Source organism: Neoarius graeffei, chromosome 7, assembly GCF_027579695.1.
Source record: "Neoarius graeffei isolate fNeoGra1 chromosome 7, fNeoGra1.pri, whole genome shotgun sequence".
In the NCBI taxonomy this organism is placed as follows: Eukaryota; Metazoa; Chordata; class Actinopteri; order Siluriformes; family Ariidae; genus Neoarius; species Neoarius graeffei.
This window is the reverse complement of record NC_083575.1, coordinates 50,742,585-50,767,097: the sequence shown is the minus strand read 5'-3', so window position 1 is coordinate 50,767,097 and position 24,513 is coordinate 50,742,585. Positions and strand designations below refer to the sequence as shown.

The 24,513-nt window shown below is 39.9% G+C and overlaps 1 protein-coding gene across 1 annotated transcript; it reads left to right on the top strand.

Moving 5' to 3' along the window:
* Positions 1–1,437: 1,437 nt before the first annotated feature.
* hps1 (HPS1 biogenesis of lysosomal organelles complex 3 subunit 1) lies at positions 1,438–22,807 on the top strand. The gene is made up of 18 exons (XM_060925883.1): positions 1,438–1,612; positions 1,856–1,972; positions 2,077–2,211; positions 5,303–5,445; positions 5,959–6,067; positions 6,477–6,637; positions 8,895–8,997; positions 9,437–9,506; positions 9,919–9,974; positions 10,102–10,269; positions 13,921–14,100; positions 14,248–14,324; positions 16,345–16,476; positions 16,587–16,652; positions 17,695–17,839; positions 18,000–18,113; positions 18,281–18,363; positions 21,697–22,807. Exons 2-18 carry the CDS (start codon positions 1,856–1,858, stop codon positions 21,857–21,859), a joined length of 2,022 nt encoding a protein of 673 aa, XP_060781866.1. The 5' UTR covers positions 1,438–1,612; the 3' UTR covers positions 21,860–22,807.
* Positions 22,808–24,513: the final 1,706 nt, after the last annotated feature.

The window sequence follows — 24,513 nt, the reverse complement described above, 5'->3', positions numbered from 1 at the left end:
TACAGCCAATTTGGTTAATTGAAAATCAGTATCTTTTGCTATTCTTGTGTGTGTGTGCGCATGCTGTATATGCCATTTTGCATGCTTGATATATTGCATACTGTAGTTTTACATAGTGGATCACTGGTGTGAGTGTATATGCATGCTGTATATAGTTCTATTGCATGCTGTATATAGTTCTTTTACATAGTGGATCACTGGTGTGAATGTATATGCATGCTGTATATATTTCTATTTCATGCTGTATATACAGTAGTTCTTTTACATAGTGGATCACTGGTGTGAGTGTATGCATGCTGTATATAGTTCTATTGCATGCTGTAGTTCTTTTACATAGTGGATCACTGGTATGAGTGTATACATGCTGTATATAGTTCGTTTACATAGTGGATCATTGGTGTGAGTGTATGCATGCTGTATATAGTTCTTTTACATAGTTATTGGTCATGGGGCGGCACGGTGGTGTAGTGGTTAGCGCTGTCGCCTCACAGCAAGAAGGTCCTGGGTTCGAGCCCCGGGGCCGGCGAGGGCCTTTCTGTGTGGAGTTTGCATGTTCTCCCCGTGTCCGCGTGGGTTTCCTCCGGGTGCTCCGGTTTCCCCCACAGTCCAAAGACATGCAGGTTAGGTTAACTGGTGACTCTAAATTGACCGTAGGTGTGAGTGTGAATGGTTGTCTGTGTCTATGTGTCAGCCCTGTGATGACCTGGCGACTTGTCCAGGGTGTACCCCGCCTTTCGCTCGTAGTCAGCTGGGATAGGCTCCAGCTTGCCTGCGACCCTGTAGAACAGGATAAAGCGGCTAGAGATAATGAGATGAGATGAGTTATTGGTCATTAGTGTGTGTGTGTGTGTGTGTGTGCATGCTGTATATAGTTCTTTTGCATGCTGTATAGTTCTTACATAGATATTGATCATTATTTTGTATTAACTGTAGAGTTTATGTAATACTTGTATAAAAATCGCTAATTTGGAAAAGTTATGAAAGGGTTAATTAATCCACATTTGATGTATTTGAATGACAAATATAGAGAAAAATGTGAATACCTATCAGATACAGCCAACTTGGTGCATTTAATATCGGTATTTACACTGATATTATTTTTTTTGTATTTTCTTCCATTATTTGGGCATATAGGGCATTAAAGGGTTAATATATTAAATTGCCCAAGGGATATCACCGGGCACCCTCTTAAATCTTGAAGAGCTACCTCAAATCTATAAGATAAAGCAAAAAAAAAACTTGAACCAAAAATTCCGGGTCCGACCCCATGGCTCCCGGACTATTATCCTGTTTGGAGAAAAATATGACATTGAGCCGTTTGGAAGCCCAAAGAGTCGGTTCATATTGGTGAGCTGAGTCGAATGATGTGATTCACTCAAAGGAGTCGGAATTTTCTTGTGTTGCTTCTTGGCACTCAGATAGCGTGCAGCCGTGTCACGTGACCCCCCACAGTCACTCTGCGGAAGTGAACTGAGTGCCGGAGCAGTGTGTAGCCTAGCATTGTTTATTAATAATGTGCAAGCTTTTATTTTGACTTGTGTTTTGAAATCTGTCTTTGTGTCTCAGTGGAGGAATTATGTGGAGTGTCGGTCTGCTCTGATAGACAGTAGGCGTAAGTGTTTTGTTGTTGTTTGTTGCAGCTGTGTAGAGATTAGCTGATGCCACCAGCTAGAGAGAACTATGAGCTTATTTCACATTATTAAGTTTTCTGAAGAAGTGAAAAGTTTTGACTGGCCACCCATAGCGGCTAAATAATATTTACTGATTGTCACACTGACTTTACAATGCTTGCTTTATATTCACACGCACGAAGACTGAATGAATGTGTTCTGACTAACTTTGTATTTGTGTTCAGATGAAGTGCCTTCTGGTTGCCACAGAAAGTGCTGAGGTCCTTTTCTACTGGACTGACCAAGAGTTTGAGCAGAATATTAAGAAGCAGTATGGGACATCACAAGAGGAGAGTGGAAGAGTAAGAACTTTTCCCCCCGTATAATAATATACTGTGTAATGGATTTGGATAGAGATCCTTGACCCATCATGTGACTAAGTAAATTTACAACTCTGTTTTCTCAGCCACCAGCCTTTGCAGATAGTATCAACACATTGTTTGCACCAATCATCATCTCGTGTAGCACTATTATTGACCGACTTGGGGACGGCTACACCTCTTTCAGCACAGAAAATGGTCACATCTATGCACTACATCAGGTGAGCCGTTCTAAATCTCACAGCACTAATCTACTGCAGAATGCAGGCGTCTGGCTGTCGATCAAGAACCAACCTTCCATTGCGACTTACCCGTTGATTTAGCAAAGCAGAGTCCTGGGCTGAGAGGACAAAGTCAAGCGTTGGTCTAATCACCAGCGGTGTTTTACCCCTGATCGACAGTCTCGTCTCATCTCATTATCTCTAGCCGCTTTATCCTGTTCTACAGGGTCGCAGGCAAGCTGGAGCCTATCCCAGCTGACTACGGGCGAAAGGCGGGGTACACCCTGGACAAGTCGCCAGGTCATCACAGGGCTGACACATAGACACAGACAACCATTCACACTCACATTCACACCTACGGTCAATTTAAGGGGTGTTCACACGGCACATATTTGCATCGATGCTGCACCGATGTATTTTGTTGCGATATGTCTTACACCGGTGTAAATTTTGTGGAGCGTTCACACGTCACAAACCTGCTTACTAGAGAGAAGCGTGTTAGCACCGGTGCAGCCCCACTTGCGTTCACACGGCAGTTTTTGCAACCGTGCTATACGATAGCAATAATGCGGAAATGAAATATGTGCATGCGTGAAAATGTACTTCCTTTTCCCGCCTTGTTTGTGATTGATGCATCGAAAAACCATGGTTTATACTTCTCCAGACAAACTTTCTACGTTGTGGTCTATCAGACACCGTAAAAGAGAGAAAGGAAAGGTTGCGCAAGTACAAGAGAGCACGAAAACAACGCATTCTACAATTCATTCGGCAACAAATCGACGACTTCGTGTTGTTCATGGCCATGTGGACGGTTGTCATGGCATCACCAAGTGCCGAGAAAACAACGTGGATGAAGACACGCAGTTCTGTTGTTGTTGATATTCGCCATTTTGGAAGCGCAAAATACCAGGATGCAAATTATGCAATGCCTGTATGTAATCAACTCTCCTCACGCGTAGCGAGTCTACCCCTGTAGCGTTCAGACGTCCCATTTTATATCGGTGCTGCCCCGCAAACTAGCATTTACTCCGGAGTAAATTTCTTAAACCACCTCCCGAGCAGGGTTAAATTTGCACCGGTTTAAGCAGCTTTCAGGGGCTACACCGCTATAACTTTGTACCGTGTGAACGCTCTACTGGGGCAGCCCCGGTGCTACACTGGAGTAAAAGTTGCCGTGTGAACACCCCTATTGAGTCACCACTTAACCTAACCTGCATGTCTTTGGACTGTGGGGGAAACCGGAGCACCCGGAGGAAACCCACGCAGACGCGGGGAGAACATGCAAACTCCGCACAGAAAGGCCCTCGCCGGCCATAGGGCTTGAACCCGGACCTTCTTGCTGTGAGGCGACAGTGCTAACCACTACACCACCGTGCCGCCCCTGATCGACAGTGTCTTGCAAAAGTGTTTGTCCTGTTTTGTCTGATTACAAGCTGGAATTAAAATGGATTTTTGGAGGGTTAGCACCATTTGATTTACACACCACTTTAAAGGTGCAAATTTTAGTTTTATTGTGACACAAACAATAATTAAGATGAAAAAAAAAAACAGAAATCTGGAGTGTCCATAGGTATTCACCCCTTTTCATATGAAACCCCTAAATAAGAGCTGCTCCAACCAATTCACTTCATAAGTCACAGAATTAGTTGATTAAGATCCACCTGTGTGCAATCAAAGTGTCACATGATGTCTGTATAAATCAACCTGTTCTGGAAGGACCCTGACTCTGCAACACTACTAAGCAAGCAACATGAAAACCAAGGAGCCTCCAAACAGGTCAAAGACAAAGGTGTGGAGAAGTATAGATCAGGGTTGGGTTATAAAAAATAGCCCAAACTTTGAATATCCCACAGAGCACCATTAAATCCATTATAGCAAAATGGAGAGAATGTCTCCACTACAAATCTGACAAGAGAAAGCCGCCCACCAAAACTCACAGACCGGGCAAGGAGGGCATTAATCAGAGATGCAATAAAGACAACACTGAAGGAGCTGCAATGATCCACAGTGGAGATGGGAGTATCTGTTCATAGGACCACTTTAAGCTGTACATGCCACAGAGTGGAACTTTATGGAAGAGTGGCCAGAAAAAAGTCATTGCTTAAGAAAACCCATTTGGAGTTTGCCCAACAGCATGTGGCAGACTCCCCAAACACATGGAAGATTCTCTGGTCAAATGAGACTAAAATTGATATTTTTGGCCATCATGGGGAAATGCTTTGTGTGAAGCAAACCCAACACCCTGAGAACACCATTCCTACAGTGAAGCATGGTGGTGGCAGCATCATGCTGTGGGGATATTTTTCATCTGCAGGGACAGGAAAGCTGGTCAGGACTGAAGGAAAGATGGGTGGCACTAAATACAGGGCAATTCTGGAGGAAAACCTGTTTGAGTCAGCCAGAGGTTTGAGACTGGGATAAAGGTTCACATTCCAGCAGGACAATGACCCTAAACATACTGCTAACGCTACAGTGGAGTGGTTTAAATGGAAACATTTAAATGTCTTGGAATGGCCTAATCAAAGCCCAGACCTCAATCCAATTGAGAATCTGTGGCATAACTTGAAGATTGCTGTACACCAACGCAACCCATCTAACTTGAAGGAGTTGGGGCAGTTTTGCCTTGAGGAATGGGCAAAAATCCCAGTGGCTAAATCTGATAATCTAATAGAGACGTACCCCAAGAGCCTTGCAGCTCTAATTGCAGCAAAAGGTGACTCTACAAAGTACTGACTTGGGGGGGTACCCATGCACACTCCAGGTTTCTGGTTTGTTTTTTTTTTTTTTCATCTTAATTATTGTTTGTGTCACAATAAAACAATTTTCACTTTTTAAAGTGGTAGGCATGTTGTGTAAATCAAATGGTGCTAACCCCCCAAAAATCCATTTTAATTCCAGCTTGTAATGCAACAAAACAGGACAAACACCAAGGAGAATGAATACTTTTGCAAGACACTGGATGTGATGTGATATGATAATTTTAAATATAAATGCAGATTGTTATACGCTGTGAAAATGTAAGCACAATTTGTCTGAGTTAAAAATGCCAGGCACGGTTTCTGTCTAAATCGAATGCATGCTCTTTCTACAGTTTGAAGAATGTCTGTATATTGCTGTGAATGGGGACGGTGAGGAGTCTGTTGAGGACCTAAAGAGGAAGATCTTTGTAATGAAGAAATTTACAGAGATCCTGTTTGGCATGGTTACACTCAGCAGCTCCCTCTTAAAAAGAGAGTAAGGACTTCATGCTTGTTCACTACGTGTTCTTTATTCATTCAACACCATGTAACTGTATTGGAGGGTTAATCAGATAAACCCACTGCAACATTTTAAACAGTGAAATTAAAACGTCTATCATACCTGGAAGCATTAATGTGAATTACCAATGATTATGTATTAAGTGAAATCCACTACAGCTTACTGACTAACTATCTGGGAAACAGTATACAATATAAAGATTATAAGCTAATATTCAATGAAGAAGGCTTGTTGATAGAAAGTGGTGTTCTTAATTATTAATTCAAAATAATAAATGTTGAAAAAAAGGTAATAACTCAAAATGAGTTATTTTGTTGAAATACTGAAATATTTAGTCAGAATATTGAGCTATTACGTAAAAAAGCAGTGAGATGTTACATTTAAATAATGACACAGTACTGCAACATCCCCCCCCCCCCCAACAAGTATTGGTTTATGGATTCCATTAACACATTATCATAATTTCGCATCTGTCTTTTTCTTTATCAGATTGCGGCCACTAGACACAGAACAGAGAAATCGTATATGGAAGAAGCTGCAGAGACTCCTTGAAACGTATAGCCACTTACGAGATCACGACCAGAGTTTTCTAGTTGAGGTAGCTTTCCTAATTTACACGGTCTCCTCCAAAATTATTGGAATGGCAAGGTTAGTTGTTTGTTTTACTATACACTGAAGAAATTTAAAATTGAAATCTAAATATACAATATTGCACATTTACCACACTTATTACTTTTGTTTTTTAAGTTCACAAAATATAAACTATGCATTAATATTTGCAGATTTTTAAGTAGTTTACTGCAGAGGTTGTTTACTGCTTTTCATAAAAAAAAAAAATCAGTAAAATATATAATTTGCCTGGAGTGCCCAAACTTTTGCATACAACTGTTAATATGTTTTTTTAAATATAATGACACAATATTTTATATATCTATCTGTGTAACTTGATTTACAGAGAAAAGCTTTAGTTTGTATGCATAAAGCATGTTTTGTTTGGCTTTCATGAGGCGGTTGAGAGGCTGATCCACCCCACACTGTGTGAGCAGTGCATTGAGTTTTTGGAGCGGAGATTATTGCAGCAAATGAACAGCAGCACTGAGCGAGCAGGAGAGGAAGTGCTGCATGCCTTCATCCTGGTGCACACCAAGTTATTAGCTTTCTACTCAAGGTATTGCATATGCTTACTGAAACCTGAACTTGCAGTACTAATCAGAGTTTGAACACTCCCACTCATTCATAGGTTTTTCTGTATTTTGAATATTTTCTACATTGTGAAATGATACTGAAGACATCAAACCTATGAAATAGCATATATGGAATTATGTGGTAAATAAGTTTAATATTTAAGACTCTTCAAAGTAGCCACTGTTTACCGTGATGATGCTTTACACACTATTGGCATTATCATCACCAGCTTCATAAGGTAGTCACCTGGAATGCTTTTCAGTTAACAACTGTGCCTTGTCAAAAGTTATAGTGCAATTTCTTGCCTTCTTAATGCGTTTGAGATCAAATAGTAAATAATAACAATACAGTAAATAGCTCTATTCCACAGATGTAGTAATCCATATTATGTCAAGAATCACTCAGCTAAGGAAATAGAAATGACCTCCATCATTACTTTAAGATATGAAGTGTCTTTTAATTAAAAAAAGAAAAGAAAAAACATTGAATTAAAAGGTGAGTCCAAACATTTGGCTGGTACTGTATATTTGAGTCAAATTGACCCATTTTTTTGTGAACAAATGAAATTATTTTTATGGAAAATATACCAAATTTTTCTAATGAAGGTAGTTTTAATCATGTTTACTTTAGAGGAATTATTTTAAGAATAATTTTTGTCTGAGACTAACAAGGTGTAGTAAACGTTAAAAACGTCTTGTTCTTGTAAATCTGAAAGATATTATATAATATATATAATATATACACACACACACACACACACACACACATGTGTATAGACACAAGTGTTTTACTGGGAAATACACTACTTGTATTTTTCATACAAACTACATCTGGGACACTGCAAACTACAGCCGTGACACATTTCTTTGTTACTTGAACGTGTGTTGTCAAAATTGCGAACTGGTTCAAAACTAAAATTCTTTTGATTACCTTGCTTTTTATTTATTTATTTATTTATTGCGGATGTGTCCATATAATATATTACATGGCCACGCAAAGATATGGAGTTTATCTTTTTGTGTTGAAAAATATATCACTCGTTCGCTTCGCTCACTCTTGAAATATGTTCACCATTCAAAGATAAACTTCATATCTTCACGCAATCATGTAATATCCTATAAATATGCGCGCTGGAGTTTCTTTTGCCTTATTTTACAGGGACATATCAGCCCTACCTACAGCAGTAATGTCTCATATGTTATTTAAAATATGTTTGTAAGAGTCAAATGTGGGCTCAGTTTTGACCTTGTGGTTATTTCATTTAATTCTTGTTTAATTATTACACTTAGATTTTACTGGTTAAATTCAGAATTACATTTTTTAGCACTAACTAGATTTTACTTTGGGACATATACATTTATTCACAGTAGAAAGATATTAAAGTGATTTTTTTTTTGTAAATTAAGGACCTCCGACAGCGTCCTTTTGTCCATCAAAATTGTCCTCTCTGGAAAAGTCAGCATATGATGATGTAAATGATTTTTTTCAGAAAATATTTGTCTCTTTTGAAGCAGAAGACTCTGTTGTTGCACAGTGAAAACACAGGACTTAAAACAGATGCAAGACATATTTGCAGCAGAGCTTCACATGTGGTTGAACTGTGTGTCCCTCAAAAAGTGTCCTCTACGGAAAGCCACGAGGATTTCCACCACTTCAGTTATTACCACCATGTACAGTCATTGCTGCACAGTACTTGAAATCTCATACATTTCAACAATTTTTTTCCCTTTGTATACCTTACTCTTGTGGACTATAAGAAAGTGGGTCAATTTTAGAAATGCACCATGTACAGTATTGCCTTCTCACCACAAGTAACATGCCCAGTATATGACCTGTAGTGCTAAAATTCTGCACAGTTAATTTCCATATCCAAAAGTAATTTTTGGCAGCAGAGAAACACACAAATCTGAGGTTTGATTTTTGGACTATCATGGACCTGAAAAGTATACTCTGATTGTGAAACAGCCCTGTTAATATCCTGCACCTCCATCTACCTAGTTCCATAGATAAATTGTTTCTACCTTTAAGGACTCTTTGCTTTTATATGGGTATTGTAAAATAAATGTTACGTTTGTGTTGTGTAAATGAATGAGGAACACTATGTAGGGAACAGAACAGAAGTATTAAGCAAATGGCAGATCTCTTCTGTGACCAACTCGGAGGGAAACTTGTGAAATGCTGCACTGAAATAAGTGTTGATTGTGGCTTTGTGGTGTTTTTTTCCCCTCTCTCTCATGCAGTCGTAATGCCAGCACACTTAGCTCTTCTGACCTGCTGACACTGATCATTATTGTTCAAGATCTTTATCCCAGCAACATTGAGCTTGATGAAACGTCTGCTCAGGTGGGTTATCTACTATTCATAGTTAGTCATAGTATATTTTACTATGTATATGATATTCTATATAATTTATGGCAATTTTAGAAGTTAAAAAAATAATTGCCATCATGTTATAGGAAAGTAATCAGTGTGAGGGTTGTGTGATGCAGAAGTGACTTTTTCAACAACAGTTAATATGTGATTTTTATTCATCTTGTACCACAAAAATTGCCATGTGTTTTTATTATTAAAGAATGGCGCACTATCCATTTGTAATGATGTAACGTTGTGGAACATCTGAAAATCCGTTTTTATTCCATCCAGCATCACAGTCCTTGTCATGAGTCATATTGTTAGAGAAAATTAAACCACACTTTCTGACCAATCAGAACTGAGAAGTCAACAATGCTGTGCTATCAAACAATTTTTAATGCATATTGCTTTTACCTGGTGGTGTGTTCAGGAAGTAGACAGAGCTTCAGCACCAGAAATTTTCTATACTCCAGAGCCTTCTCCCAGCAGACGAGACTCAAGTGAGTCACATTTTAGTATTTCAGACACACACTGCCTTTAAAACATGAATGAATTTATTTTTAATGTAATCAAGAAAACAAAAAAATGATTACAAATGTGTTTCTGCAGTCACATGTTTCCATTTAAATATATGTAGTTGGTAAACATGACATTAATTCCCAGTGAGTTCTTTGAGATAATAAAAATCAGTGCATCATATTTTTAATTCTTATTCTCAGGAGAAGGTCTTGATCTATACATCTTGATAAATAGCCATGTGTGTACATTATAACCTGGTGTTAGACTGGAATTTAGGTTTCGGAGCCCTGCTTCTTTCATTTTTATCAACAGTGTCATTCAGTATGAAAAGTTGCAAGGCTTATGCTGAATCTTATCACATATTTTCATAAAGTAAAGTCTCACTTCACACAGGTCACCTGAGTAGTGACAGTCCTCCTGTCTTCCAGTTTGTGGACCCTGATATTCAGGTACGTTAGCTGTTCCTCAGTGACATCTCTTTGCCTCTTGTACAGTAGAACCTTAATCTGCTTAAACATTTCTATCATTTCTACATGAATAATGTTTCTCTCAGTGCTGAGGTTTGTTTGATTTCAGGTGGCTGAAGACAGTCTACAGACTCTTCAACTACCAGTCCCTGACCCCATGACTCCAACCAGAGTGTTTCTGGAAGCAACATTTAAGGAAGGCTTCTTTCCCATGATGCCCCACTCCATGTACTCTTTACCTTTGTGGCCTGGCATTACTCTTGTGCTGCTCACTAAGGTGATGTTACATTTGTGTTTTTGTTTAACTGACATTTTTCTAACCTATGAAACATATGGCACATAATACTTGACATAGCCAAAAGTACAGTGGTGCTTGAAAGTTTGTGAACCCTTTAGAATTTTCTATATTTCTGCATAAATATGAACAAAACAACATCAGATTTTCACACAAGTCCTAAAAGTAGATAAAGAGAACCCAGTTAAACCAATGAGACAAAAATATTATACTTGGCCATTTATTTATTGAGGAAAATGATCCAATATTACATATCTGTGAGTGGCAAAAGTATGTGAACCTCAAGGATTAGCAGTTAATTTGAAGGTGAAATTAGAGTCAGGTGTTTTCAATCAATGGGATGACAATCAGGTGTGAGTGGGCACCCTGTTTTATTGAAAGAACAGGGATCTATCAAAGTCTGATCTTCACAACACATGTTTGTGGAAGTGTATCATGGCACAAACAAAGGAGATTTCTGAGGACCTCAGAAAAAGCATTGCTGATGCTCATCAGGCTGGAAAAGGTTACAAAAGCATCTCTAAACTCCACCAATCCACAGTCAGACAGATTGTGTACAAATGGAGGAAATTCAAGACCATTGTTACCCTCCCCAGGAGTGGTCGACCATCAAAGATCACTCCAAGAGCAAGGCGTGTAATAGTCGGCCAGGTCACAAAGGACCCCAAGGTAACTTCTAAGCAACTGAAGGCCTCTCTCACACTGACTAATGTTAATCTTCATGAGTCCACCATCAAGAGAACACTGAACAACAGTGGTGTGCATGGCAGGGTTGCAAGGAGAAAGCCACTGCTCTCCAAAAAGAACATTGCTGCTCATCTGCAGTTTGCTAAAGATCACGTGGACAAGCCAGAAGGCTGTTGGAAAAATGTTTTGTGGACAGATGAGACCAAAATAGAACTTTTTGGTTTAAATGAGAAGTGTTGTGTTTGGAGAAAGGAAAACACTGCATTCCAGCATAAGAACCTTATCCCATCTGTGAAACATGGTGGTAGTATCATGGTTTGGGCCTGTTTTGCTGTATCTGGGCCAGGACGGCTTGCCATCATTGATGGAACAATGAACTCTGAATTAGAGCCCTGCACTCCTGCGGGAGTCCCGCGGGACCTGACGCAAAGCAGTGCGGCACGGGACAAATTTTGAAAGCTCATTGCGGGCGGGAGGGGGAGTGCACAATGCGGGAGCGGGCGGGAGAGGTGATAAGCTGCAGTCTTGCTAACTAAAAAGTGTTTAAAATAAAATTTATAAATTATTAATTTATGTCTATCATATATAATTTGTGCTGGATATTTTATTTGGCATTAATAAAAACATTTTAAGATGCCTAAATTTGCGGATGTGGTCTAATCTCGCGTATGTTTCCGGTTCCTTTCCGCTCTTCCGTGTTTGAGATCTCCGATCATGGCAGAAGAGCAGAGCTCCTCTAGTGAAGCTCACAGTGCTTCAGAAGTAAGTGCTGCTTTAAAAAGAGGTACATTTACATGTACATTAAGCTCAGCTTGTTTAATTCCCCAAGCCAATGACAAGAACTTTCGTGAGAAATAACGCGAACGTCTGCATCATGCGGGATTTGCGGGCGGGAGCGGGACAAAATATGGCAGGCACGGGCGGGAGCGGGGCTGAAAATCATAATTCTTTGCGGGAGCGGGCGGGAGCGGGACTGCACAATGCGGGAGCGGGACTGAAAATTCTGTCCCGCGCAGACCTCTACTCTGAATTATACCAGCGAATTCTAAAGGAAAATGTCAGGACATCTGTCCATGAACTGAATCTCAAGAGAAGGTGGGTCATGCAGCAAGACAACGACCCTAAGCCCACAAGTCGTTCTACCAAAGAATGGTTAAAGAAGAATAAAGTTAATGTTTTGGAATGGCCAAGTCAAAGTCCTGACCTTAATCCCATCGAAATGTTGTGGAAGGACCTGAAGCGAGCAGGTCATGTGAGGAAACCCACCAACATCCCAGAGTTGAAGCTGTTCTGTATGGAGGAATGGGCTAAAATTCCTCCAAGCCGGTGTGCAGGACTGATCAACAGTTACCAGAAACATTTAGTTGCAGTTATTGCTGCACAAGGGGGTCACACCAGATACTGAAAACAAAGGTTCACATACTTTTGCCACTCACAGATATGTAATATTGGATCATTTTCCTCAATAAAGAAAGCAAGCACAACTTTATTCATCACACACTTGTGAAATTTCCTCTATGCATTTAACCCATCTGAAGCAGTGAACACACACATGCGCGCACGTGAGCAATGAGCACACACATACCCAGAGCAGTGGGCAGCCATGCTAACAGCGCCCGGGGAGCAGTTGGGAGTTAGGTGCCTCGCTCAAGGGCACCTCAGCCCAAGGCTGTCCCATATTAACCTAACCGCATGTCTTTGGACTGTGGGGGAAACCAGAGCACCCGGAGGAAATCCACACAATAAATAAATGACCAAGTATAATATTTTTGTCTCATTTGTTTAACTGGGTTCTCTTTGTCTACTTTTAGGACTTCTGTGAAATTCTGATGTTGTTTTAGGTCATATTTTATGCAGAAATATAGAAAATTCTAAAGGGTTCACAAACTTTCAAGCACCACTGTAAGCTGACACTTGACCGTCACTCCCATATACTGTACTGGTCTTCCCCAAACTGCTGCCACAAAATTGGAAATATAGAATTGTATAGAATGTTTTTATATGCTGTAGCATTACAATTTTCCTTCACTGGAACGAAGGGGCCTAAACCTGTTCCAGCATGATAATGCCCCTGTGCACAAAGCAAGGTTCATGAAGACATGGTTTACCAAGTTTGGTATAGAAGATCCAAAGTGGCCAGCATAGGGCCCTGAGCTCAACTCCACTGAACATCTTTGTGATGAACCGGTACATCTGCACCCCAGGCTTTCTTGCCCGACATCAGTTCCTGACCTCACTATTGCTCTTGTTGCTGAACGGGCAAATCCGCACAGTTATGTTCCAAAATCTAGTGGAAAGCCTTCCCAGAAGAGTGGAGCTTATTATAAAGATGAAAAACATCTGGAATGGGAAGTTCACCAAGCATATGTAGGTGTTATGGTCAGGTGTCTGCAAGCATTCACCACAGAAGGTATATGACGTTTAAAACCCTGTAGAATTTTTTTTTTTTTACACGGTTTAAGAAGGACTTGTTTAATATGCAGCTGTAAACCTTTTTTTTTTCTGTAATGTAGTCAGTGTGAATTACAGTCATATTCCAACTTAAATTGTTCCTGTAGTAAAACTTTCACAGTTTGCAGAGCAGAGAGTTTGAAATAGTGCAGTGAAGCGGGATCATTTCTGTTTAGTGGAGTAGTTGCAAGTGTAACAAGACTGAGAGCCACTAGGTGGCACTACTTCTTGAACACACACATTAACACTAACATTAACACATTAAGTGTTTTCCTGATTTAAAAAAAAATCTTGAAAAATTTTGCTGACAGCTGTATACACTGTAAAATCTGGTTCCAGCATAACAATTGCTTTCCAGTGTGCAATGGAACTTTAGTTTGTTTGGAGCTGTAGGATTTCTTTCAACACATGGACTTTACATGTTGTTTATTTTGAATGTTTGGATTTTCTGAGGATTTGATCAGAGACTGTGGCTGTTTCTGTTTGCTTCAATAGATTCCTAACAGCCAGGTGGCCATGTCTGTCTATGTGTTACTGGAGGCCTTTGCTAAGCTGGAAAAGAGGCTGAGTGAAGGTTTAGAGGGGACAGCGGCTTTGCGTGGTCAACCCGCAATCCAGGAACTCCGCACCAGATTGGACAAGTTCATTAGAATGCTGGCCAGCATGGACATCCTGGTTAGGATTCAGTGAAATACATCTTCCCTTTTTTTTTTTAAATCCTATATATTTTACTAATGGTCATTTATACTGTGTAAGGTTTATAATTGCTATAATTTTTTTTAGTAGTTTTAAATCTTTTGGTTTCATTATTCCTATGTATAGACCACACAACTTCAAAACACCTGGTCTGAGTTCAAGAACAAGGCTTTCACACGATCAGGACCTGGCATCACAAAAGCGTGAGGTTTTTTTGTTGTTGTTGTTTGTTTTATTTATTTATTTTTTTTAACTCTAAACCAGGGATTGTTAACTGGTGGACCATGGGCCGCATCAAATCTATATAGCTGTGAACTGAAAAGAGGTATTTGGGGGGAAAAAAATTGCCATAGTTCAGTGACTGTAGATTTTGAAACATGAAACAGCGAGGCTTCTGTAGCACATCTTCTGTTGTGACTTATCCAATAACATATATTTATGTAAGTTATACAGCCCCAAATCAGAAAAAGTTGGGATGGTATGTTGAAATTAAAACTGAAAACAACGATCTGTAAGTAATCTTTGACCTGCATTGCTCTCAAAAGAATACAACAGCACATTATTTGATGTTTTACTTCATGAATAATTTTTTTTCCAAAATAAATGCTTATTTCAATTTTGATTCTTGCAACACATTTAAAAAAAAAAGTTAGGACCGTAAAGCATTTACCACTTTACAATTTTGCCATTCCTTCTCACAACACTTAAGACATTTAGGGATTGAAGACACCAAGTGATGAAGCGTGTTAGGTGTTCTTTTGTCCCATTCTTCTTGCAAACAGGTCTTAAGGTGTGCAACAGGACAGTGTCATCGTTGTCATATTTTTCATTTCAAATTTCGCCACACATTCTCTATTGAAGACATGGGGACATAGGGGAAAGGCACCCTTTTCATCCAGGCCTATGAAGTCTTCAAAGGCACTGATGCAACCCCATACCATGACAGACCCTGGACTTGTTGCTAGTAACAGTCTGGATGGTCCTTTTTGTCTTTGGTCCGGAGCAAACGGCATCCATTTCTTCCAAAAAAGGACCTGGAATACTGATTTGCCTGATCATAATACACCTTTCCACTGTGTGACGGTCCATCCCAGATGCCTCCAAGCCCAGCGTAGTGGACACAGTGAACATAAGGCTTCCTTTTTGCACAGTAAAGTTTTAACTGGCATTTGTGAATGTAACTCTGTATTGTAGCTTGACACAGGTTTGCCAAAGTAATCCTGAGCCCATGTGGTTATATCCGATATAGATGAATGATTGTTCTTGATGCCGTCTGAGGGATCAGAGTTCAGCTTAGGCTTGCGCCCTTGTCCTTTATGCACTGAAATTCCTCCCAATTCTTAGAATCGTTTAATGATGTTATGCATCATAGAGGGTGAAATATCCAAATCCCTTCCTATCTTTCTTTGAGGAACGTTGTTTATAAACATTTCAATTTTTGACCGCATTTGTTGACCAACTGGAGATCCTCAGCCTGTCTTTGCTCCTCAAATACTAGGCCTTTTCTGGATACTGATTTTGTAACAAATCATGATTACAATCACCTGTTGACATCACCTGTTTCAAATCGCATCGTTATTTAAATTTTTCACCTCATTGCTAACCCTAAACTGCTCCTGTCCCAACCGTTTTTGGAATGTGTTGCAGGACTGAAATGCAGGAATGCATTTATATTAACAAATAAAACGAAGTTGACAGACAAAACATTAAATATCTTGGGTTCATTCTGTCTGCAATGAAATACAAGTCAAAGTAAATTTAGAAATTACTGGTTTGCGTTTTTTTTTTGTTTTGTTTGTTTTTTAATTTGCATTTTTAACTTTTTCTGATTTGGGGTTGTATAACTGAAGGCAGTTAATCAGACAAAGACTACAATAGGTATATAGACATGGCATGTTGGTGTTCCTGTTCACTTCCTGTTATAGCCATGAGCTAATCATTAGTGACTGTACATTAAAAGGTAACTGTTGTTGTTTGGCCAGGTTAGTTGCTTATCTGACCCTTTGGAAGGAAGGAAGGACTTTTATGTAACTGGACTGTAACAGATTTTAACTGAAACACTTGTTCTAAGCAGTAGGATGATCCATGTAAGCCAGTATATAACTAGAATTTGGGCATCCCTGAATTCTCTCCCTTTTGATCCTTATGTTTGGCCAGTGACTTTATTTAAACTAGAATAATGCGTGATTTAATCCCAGTGTTTTATGGCTTACGTTTGTGCAGGTTGGTGCCTTTATGTCGTAGCATTAAGACTCAGCTGTGCAGTGTGTACCAGCAGTGTTTTGCAGCTGCGTGTATGGGTGGTAATCAGCGTCTCGCTACTACGCTTCAAGAACGGGCACTGAACATGGTGCAGTATGTCTCGGTTTGATTCTTATATCTGGAGGTTCAGTTGAAAATGGAAGACGTAATTGTATAATTTTAACACCGAACTCTGTCTCAGCATCCTTTCGTTTCGGTTTCAGAGAAAAGCTGATGGACTGGAAGGAGTTTCTGTTGGTGAAGAGCAAGAGAAATACAACCATGGTGTCATATCCTTGACTCTGTGCCTTTTTTATTGTTTTATCAGTGCCTTCAGTGACACTGTTACCTTTTTATGAGTCCTAAAAGTAGTTCTGTAGTACATCAGTGTATTCTCTGAGCTGAGGTCTGTCCTGGGATTTCTCTACACTTGGTGCCTTACAATTTAAGAGAGTGAAAATATATCCATACTGATCCAAATAAAATTCGAAGGGATGTGGGATGTAAAATACACATCTGCTTCTGGTAGAGGCTATTTTCACATCACACTGACTTGAAGTGAACTTTTTACCTTTGAGTTCACAAGCCCCTGTCTTGTGAGCCAGTAGAAAGCAATGGGGTGGGACTGTGGTCTGTTTGGTCAGGAAAAAAGTGTAAGAGCCCGTTTACTTGTTTAATCACGTCTATCTACCTTCCAAAATACCCCCACAGCAACTCATTCTGAGCAGACGGAAAACAGATTTTAGGGGACAGATTTTAGAGCTTCAGAGCTGGGAAAAGGCCCCATAGCACACTTTATTAAAAACAAGGTTTGTATGAAACCTATCATGCACTGCATACTTGTTCATTATTATTACATGTCAGGCACACTGGATTTTGCCTTGTTAATTTCCTTGTTCCTTGCCACTCATCTGACACAAATTGAGCAGTCTCATCCATGAACATACACTGGGGTTCTGGGTTGTTTGTTTGTTTGTTTGTTTGTTTGTTTGTTTGTTTGTTAGAAATGTTGGCATTTTTGCCATTAGGATGTGATAAGCAAATCTCTAGGCATATAGATAATGACTTCAAAATGCTAATTCTGGATCTTCTGCACTTCTTGCATGATTTTAAAAACTAATATATCATGTTTTGTACGATTTCAAAAATCGTAAGCACAGTCCCCTAAAATCTGTTTTCCGTCTGCTCATAATGAGTTGTTGTGGGGGTATTTTGGAAGGTAGATGGACAAGACGTGATTAAACAAGTAAACGGGCTGCTTAGAGAACAAGTATGCAGAAATGATGCATTTGTAATCTTTTATTGAAGTATTTACTTTAACCATGTTCTCACTTACCTGGAGCAATTTCCTGGTCTTGTGCATTTCATTTACGTGGATCGTACTACAGGACAAATGATCGCACCGTCTCTCAGTGTGACTGAAGGCTCTGCTTCAGAGCTGGGAAAAGGCCCCATAGCACACTTTATTAAAAACAAGGTTTGTATGAAACCTATCATGCACTGTACACTTGTTCTGTTGTGTAATTTATGTATATATAAAGCACGTATGGGGCTGTGTTTTATTTTGAACCCTTAGCCTTTGCTGTGTCTCGTACATTAACCACTGTCATAACTTTACATCCTTTGTTTTCCAATAGCTGTGGAATCTTGTGGCAACAACAAGGCATTATTTGCAGAAAGGCTATACCACTGTGACTCTACGAGATGGAGACTTCTACTTCTGCTATTTCTTGTGGTTTGAGAATGAAATGGTATGTATAAGATTCATCTTATTTAGGTAGAATATTGTACACATGAGAATATAGAGATGGAATATTTTGAAAATGAGATGCATGTATACTTTATGAATACATCCAAATACAAGACACTAAGAGATCATTGTTTAAATGAAGTTCATTTGTGTCCTGATTCCTGGCAGGGTTACAAGCTGGAGGTGGTAGATATTCCTAACCTTCCTGATGACTCCGCTCCTATAGGAATGCTTGCCTGGGATTATTACAGGTAATATGTTTAGCTAACATCATTCGAGGAATGGAAAGAAAATTACATAGACGCATATGTAATAGATAATGGACAATGGAGTGTGTTTATAGGAAATTATTATACATGCAGGACATTTTTTTTCGATGGAATAAAAACGTGTTCTATTCCCTTCTCACGGGTTTCATTCATTTGGTTTGATAGCATGCAATGTTGTTAGCTTAAGCCTAGGTCACAACTGGAAGTACGATTTTTTGGCCGTGCGATTTTTGGCGTTTCCCAAATTGCTGCGGATTTTTTGTTCATGGAGAAAGACGCGCGTTGGCCGTAAGTTTGTCTTGCAACCTGAAAAAACCGTAAGCGCCCGTAGAGTTTGTTTGACATGACAAAGAACCTCTGCGGCCAGTCTACGGCTTGAAAATCAGCACGTCACACGTGCGCCCTCCGTGCGTTTCTTGCGTTTTTTTGCACGTACGGCCGGTTGTGACCGAAGCTATATTGCTTATCCTACATGTATTGCATCACGCTACCCAGTGGAGAATGAGCATTGAATATGGTTTACGATATTGCATGGTTGTCAAGACATGACATCACACATCGGAGCTGATGCGAATCTTCAATTAGAAAGTTTTCTGCTGTGCATGCGCAGAACCATTTTGTTGTTTGCCGGCAGCGCCTGCAGTGAATTGAAAATGCCATAAGATGCGTATTACAAATAACCCCCCTGTTAACTTTTTGTAAAATCTATAATTGTTCCATCGAATTTGTATGTATAATAATAATATTGGCTGGCTTTTTTTTTCATGGTATCAGTTATATTCCATTCAGCTAGCATGATATTGAACTTGCCTTTGACTCGTGCTAGCTGAATGGAATATATCTGATGGACCACTCAATGCTAGCTAGTATTATTTAAACAATCAACAGTGGGGTGGTGTGATGCCTTACTGCTTCATAACTGATTATTGGCTAATAACAGCATGTCTTTTTGAAGTGTTTTATCCTTCTTTTACCTCAGCAATTTGCCAACCATTATATTTTTAATTCATTAATGAATGACACACGTTACTTTTACCAGCCTCAATTTTTTTTCCTCTCTTGAAGACAAATCAGACACTTCAAGTAAAAGCCTGTTATGTTACCTAGAAATGGGAAAGGGCAAGGTCCTCGGCCTTGATGACTCTCATAGGGAAAAACATACTGACTGTTACAAAGCTCCGCCACTTGAGACTCAATAAATGTTAATAAATGTCTCATGATAGAATGCAGCACCATAGAAACAATCCCTGTGTCTGAAATCGCTCCTTACTCACTATATAGGGCACTATACAGTGAGGATGCCACTTTGTAGTGCTGTCCGAAACGATAGTGAGGATTATTACACCCTATATAGTGCACTCAAAGTATCCCACAATACATCACGAAAAGTAGTGTACAACTGATGGTCACTAACCAAGCAATATATCCCATCATGCATTGCGGTCACACTGAAAGAAATCAAATTAAAAGTCTCAAATTTGATTTAATAAAAGGCAGCGACAAAGAAAGTATTCAGCCTTGATTTAAAAAAAAAAAAAAAACTGAAAGATGCAGGTACTTTTGTATTGATTAATGTGGGAAATACGCTCAGTATAATATGTATTTATCACAAAAATATACATGTTATTTACCAGCTGGGAGGTCCGTATCATGAAATACCGTGACCGAGGTCTTGAAAGTACTGAGCGAGGCCCTCTGGGCCGAGGTCAGTATTCAAGGCCGAGGTCACGGTATTTCACCATACGGACCGACCTTAAGCTGGTAAATAATATATTTATTTTTTTCTTTACCAAATTCTAACAGAAAACGAGAGCGCCCGAAAGGGAAAACCGAGCCGCCATTTTGAATCCTCATTCACGGCTGTAATGCAAATGGCTTCCTCCTCAGTATACAAGTGCACTTCCATGGTAGGAAAAAAAAATACATTTTGCCGCCTATGTAGTCCCCTATTTATACAAAATTGAATCATTCAGGATTCAGCCATGTTTTTGCTTGGCGTTGGCAGCAGTTACAGGTTATTAGCTTTCTCCTGAAATGTTTTCTTTTATTTCTTCTTCCTCAGGGTAGTAAAACTCGCTTTCGCTGCGAACACTATCGTTATCGCTATCCATGCTGTAAAATTAACGATATTCTCCTGAGAAACGTGAAAATAAATGTTGACAAAAATTGCTACGATGTTTGTTGTTGTGAACGAGCGAGTCGCCAGAGGTCTGTAACTGGGGTCTGTATCGTAGGATACAGACCCGCTCGCCAGCCAATCGGAGCGCAGGATTTGATGGAACTCAGACCGTGAAAAAAATAAATGCATGTATTTATTATTTTGAAAACCTACTAGCCGGCTGATACGGCACGTTTTAATTGTGCGATAGTAATGACATAAATACCAGCGTGACAGAGTAGTGTCCGAAAGCGTGGTTTTTCTTTTTTTTTTTTCTTCATATTTACCTATGACTGTATAGTCCTCATCTCATCTCATTATCTCTAGCCGCTTTATCCTGTTCTACAGGGTCGCGGGCAAGCTGGAGCCTATCCCAGCTGACTACGGGCGAAAGGCGGGGTACACCCTGGACAAGTCGCCAGGTCATCACAGGGCTGACACATAGACACAGACAACCATTCACACTCACATTCACACCTACGGTCAATTTAGAGTCACCAGTTAACCTAACCTGCATGTCTTTGGACTGTGGGGGAAACCGGAGCACCCGGAGGAAACCCACGCGGACACGGGGAGAACATGCAAACTCCGCACAGAAAGGCCCTCGCCGGCCCCGGGGCTCGAACCCAGGACCTTCTTGCTGTGAGGCGACAGCGCTAACCACTACACCACCGTGCCGCCCACTGTATAGTCCTCTATATAGTAATTCCCTATGTAAGGAGTAGTGAACGAGTGAGCAATTTCAGACACAGGGTCTGTAAGTTTTTCTTTGTTAAATTACATGCTTTTAATCTGCATCTGCTATACAAGTCCCTATGAATGAGCCATTAATGTAGAAATGAAAACACAAAGCATTAATTGTAAACCTGTGATTTGCCTTACAGCCAACACAATGGTCAAAATACCTTCTGATCAGTTAGACTGATTAAATCAGTAGCACAGAAGCTGTGGTATAAAATAACTTTCACACTTTTCAGTTGCTAGCACAATGATTAGCAAATAAAGAAATCTAAATAGAATCCCATCATGAAATATAAATAAAATGGTGTCTAAAAAAGAACAGTTGCATATTTCAGAATAATTCTGTCAGTTTTATAGAGAAGCAAATTGAGGCTTTTGGCATGCAGTACGTCATTAGCTGTTGTTTTGTCCTACAGGAAGCTGCTGCGCTACTACAGTAAGGGTCACCAGAATGAGCTGGTAAAGTGTTATGAGCTGCTGACTGTGCACCTCGGTGTTGTCCCCACTGAGTACATCCTGCAGCACTGCAGCCAGCTGGCCCGCAAACTGTGGGAGCCATCGCGCATTCCGCTCTTATGAACACCTCTGCATGCTTTCTGTGCACAGACAAGAGCTTATTGAGGCCATCTTTATTCCACAGCTGCTGGAATGCTGTGCACTGAGCCACTGAGCATTCTCCCGTGCAATAATCTCTCTCTGCTGTGTCTGTCCCTGAATGAGGATTCTTGTTCATGCACTATTTTGAGATAATAATGACCAAGTTGTATGGAAAAAAAAAATGCATCTTGATGTTGATTGGTCAAGATCAAACCTCTTTCCAGATTGGTGAAGCCTTCTAAACAGAAAATGTAGTAGGATGATCTCACTTTGCTAGTGTTGGAACAAATACTTAACCCACTGTATCCATTTTTTTAAAGCTATTTCTGCCTTTTGAAAGAATATTGTGTGAATAAGCACTAAAAATATTTTGAATTTTATTTTTTAAAAAGTCTCAACATCTGTCATGCTGTAGCATTTGTGTAGCTATGTGTGTATGTTGCTGTAATATAATGATCTGTTCATACCTGGTTCATAAAACTTTTGACCTCATATTGTGTATATACTAATGCGCCTCAAAAAATTAGAATATCGTGAATTTTATTTTCATAATTTAATTCAAAAAGGTAAACTTTCATCTATTCTATTATTCGTTACACATAAATTTAAATATTTTGAGCCTTGTTTTGTTTTCATTTTGAAGATTATGGCTCACCGCTCATGAAAATCACAAATCCAATATCTCACATTATTAGAATATTTCATTTCAAGTTTGAGTAAAATGGTATAAATACTGTGTATCTTTGGGTCTAGTTCAGTACACACAACCACAGTCATGGGAAGACTGCTGACTTGACAGTTGTGCAGAAGACGATCATCGACACCCTCCACAAGGAGGGTAAGCCATAGAAGGTCATTGCTGAAAAGGCTGGCTGGAAAAGGTGCACAAGCAACAGGGATGACTGCAGCCTTGAGAGGATCGTCAAGAAAAGTAGATTCAAGAACTTGGGAGAGCTTCACAAGGAGTGGACTGAGGCTGCCGTCAGTGCATCAAGAGCCACCACAGACCGATGTCTTCAGGAAAGGGGCTACAACTGTCACATTCCTAATATCAAGCCACTCCTGAGCCAGAGACAACATCAGAAGCATCTTACCTAGGCTAGGGAGAGAAAGAACTACATTGTTGCTTAGTGGTCCAAAGTCCTCTTTTCAGATGAAAATAAATTGCATTTCATGTGGAAATCGGGGTGGCACGGTGGTGTAGTGGTTAGCGCTGTCGCCTCACAGCAAGAAGGTCCGGGTTTAAGCCCCGTGGCCGGCGAGGGTCTTTCTGTGCGGAGTTTGCATGTTCTCCCCGTGTCCACGTGGGTTTGCTCCGGTTTCCCCCACAGTCCAAAGACATGCAGGTTAGGTTAACTGGTGACTCTAAATTGACTGTAGGTGTGAATGTGAGCGTGAACGGTTGTCTGTGTCTATGTGTCAGCCCTGTGATGACCTGGCGACTTGTCCAGGGTGTACCCTGCCTTTCGCCTGTAGTCAGCTGGGATAGGCTCCAGCTTGCCTGCGACCCTGTAGAAGGATAAAGCGGCTAGAGATAATGAGATGAGATTTGGAAATCAAGGTCCTAGAGTCTGGAGGAAGAGTAGAGAGGCATAGAATCCAAGGTGTTTGAAGTCCATTGTGAACTTTCTGCAGTCTGTGATGATTTGGGGTGTCATGTCATCTGCTGGTGTTGGTCCACTGTGTTTTATCAAGTCCACTGAGCAACGGTCCAGTTCTTTCTCTCCTTAGCCCAGCTAAGGCGCTTCTGACGTTGTCTCTGGTTCAGGAGTGGCTTGATATTAGGAATGTGACCACTGTAGCCCTTTTCCTGAAGACGACTGTGCGTGGTGGCTCTTGATGCACCGACACCAGCCTCAGTCCACTCCTTGTGAAGCGCTCCCAAGTTCTTAAATCAGCTTTTCTTGATGATCCTCTCAAGGCTGTAGTCACCCCTGTTGCTTCCCCATGACTGTGGTTGCGTGTACTGAACTCGACCCAAAAATACACAGTATTTTATACTGCTTTACTCAAACTCCAAATTAAATATTCTAATATTTTGAGATACTGAATTTCCGATTTTCATGAACTATTAAGCCATAATCATCAAAATTTAAAACAAAAAAGATTTTGAAATATTTTACTTTAAATTTAATGAGTGTAGAATATACTGTTTGAATGTTTACCTTTTTGAATTAAATTGTGAAAAAAAACCACTTTTTCACAATATTCCAATATTTTCAGATGCACTAGTAGAATAAGTTAAAATGTCATCTATAATGTGCTGAAAATAAATAAAAAGCTAAGTGCTTATTTTATTTTATTCAATTGCACTGCTTGCTTACCCATTTATCTATGTTAGCTGCTATTCCAGGCCTGAAAAACCTATTGAACTGGCATCTCTGGTCTTTTTGTTTGTTTGTTTGTTTGTTTGTTTGTTTTGTTCAATGTGAGCATCAGTGGCACTGTTATGACAATCCATAAAATTAGTTGAGTGGTCAGACTGTTGTAAAGGAAAAGACCAGATTTCATTCATCACTTGTTAGCATGACCAACAGAGGTGCCCAATCAGCTAACCCCATGCATACACATACAAGATGTACAAGCCCTGTGTGTGTGTGTGTGTGAGAGAGAGAGAGAGAGAGAAATACATGTTT

What these genes read in the sequence shown, in the direction of transcription:
- hps1 (XM_060925883.1), top strand. Translation starts at nt 1,856, where the DNA reads ATGAAGTGCCTTCTGGTTGCCACAGAAAGTGCTGAGGTCCTTTTCTAC. An exon ending in TCCCAGCAGACGAGACTCAA is followed by an intron (nt 9,507 to 9,918) that starts GTGAGTCACATT and finishes CACTTCACACAG; the next exon opens with GTCACCTGAGTAGTGACAGT. An exon ending in TGTGGTTTGAGAATGAAATG is followed by an intron (nt 18,114 to 18,280) that starts GTATGTATAAGA and finishes GATTCCTGGCAG; the next exon opens with GGTTACAAGCTGGAGGTGGT.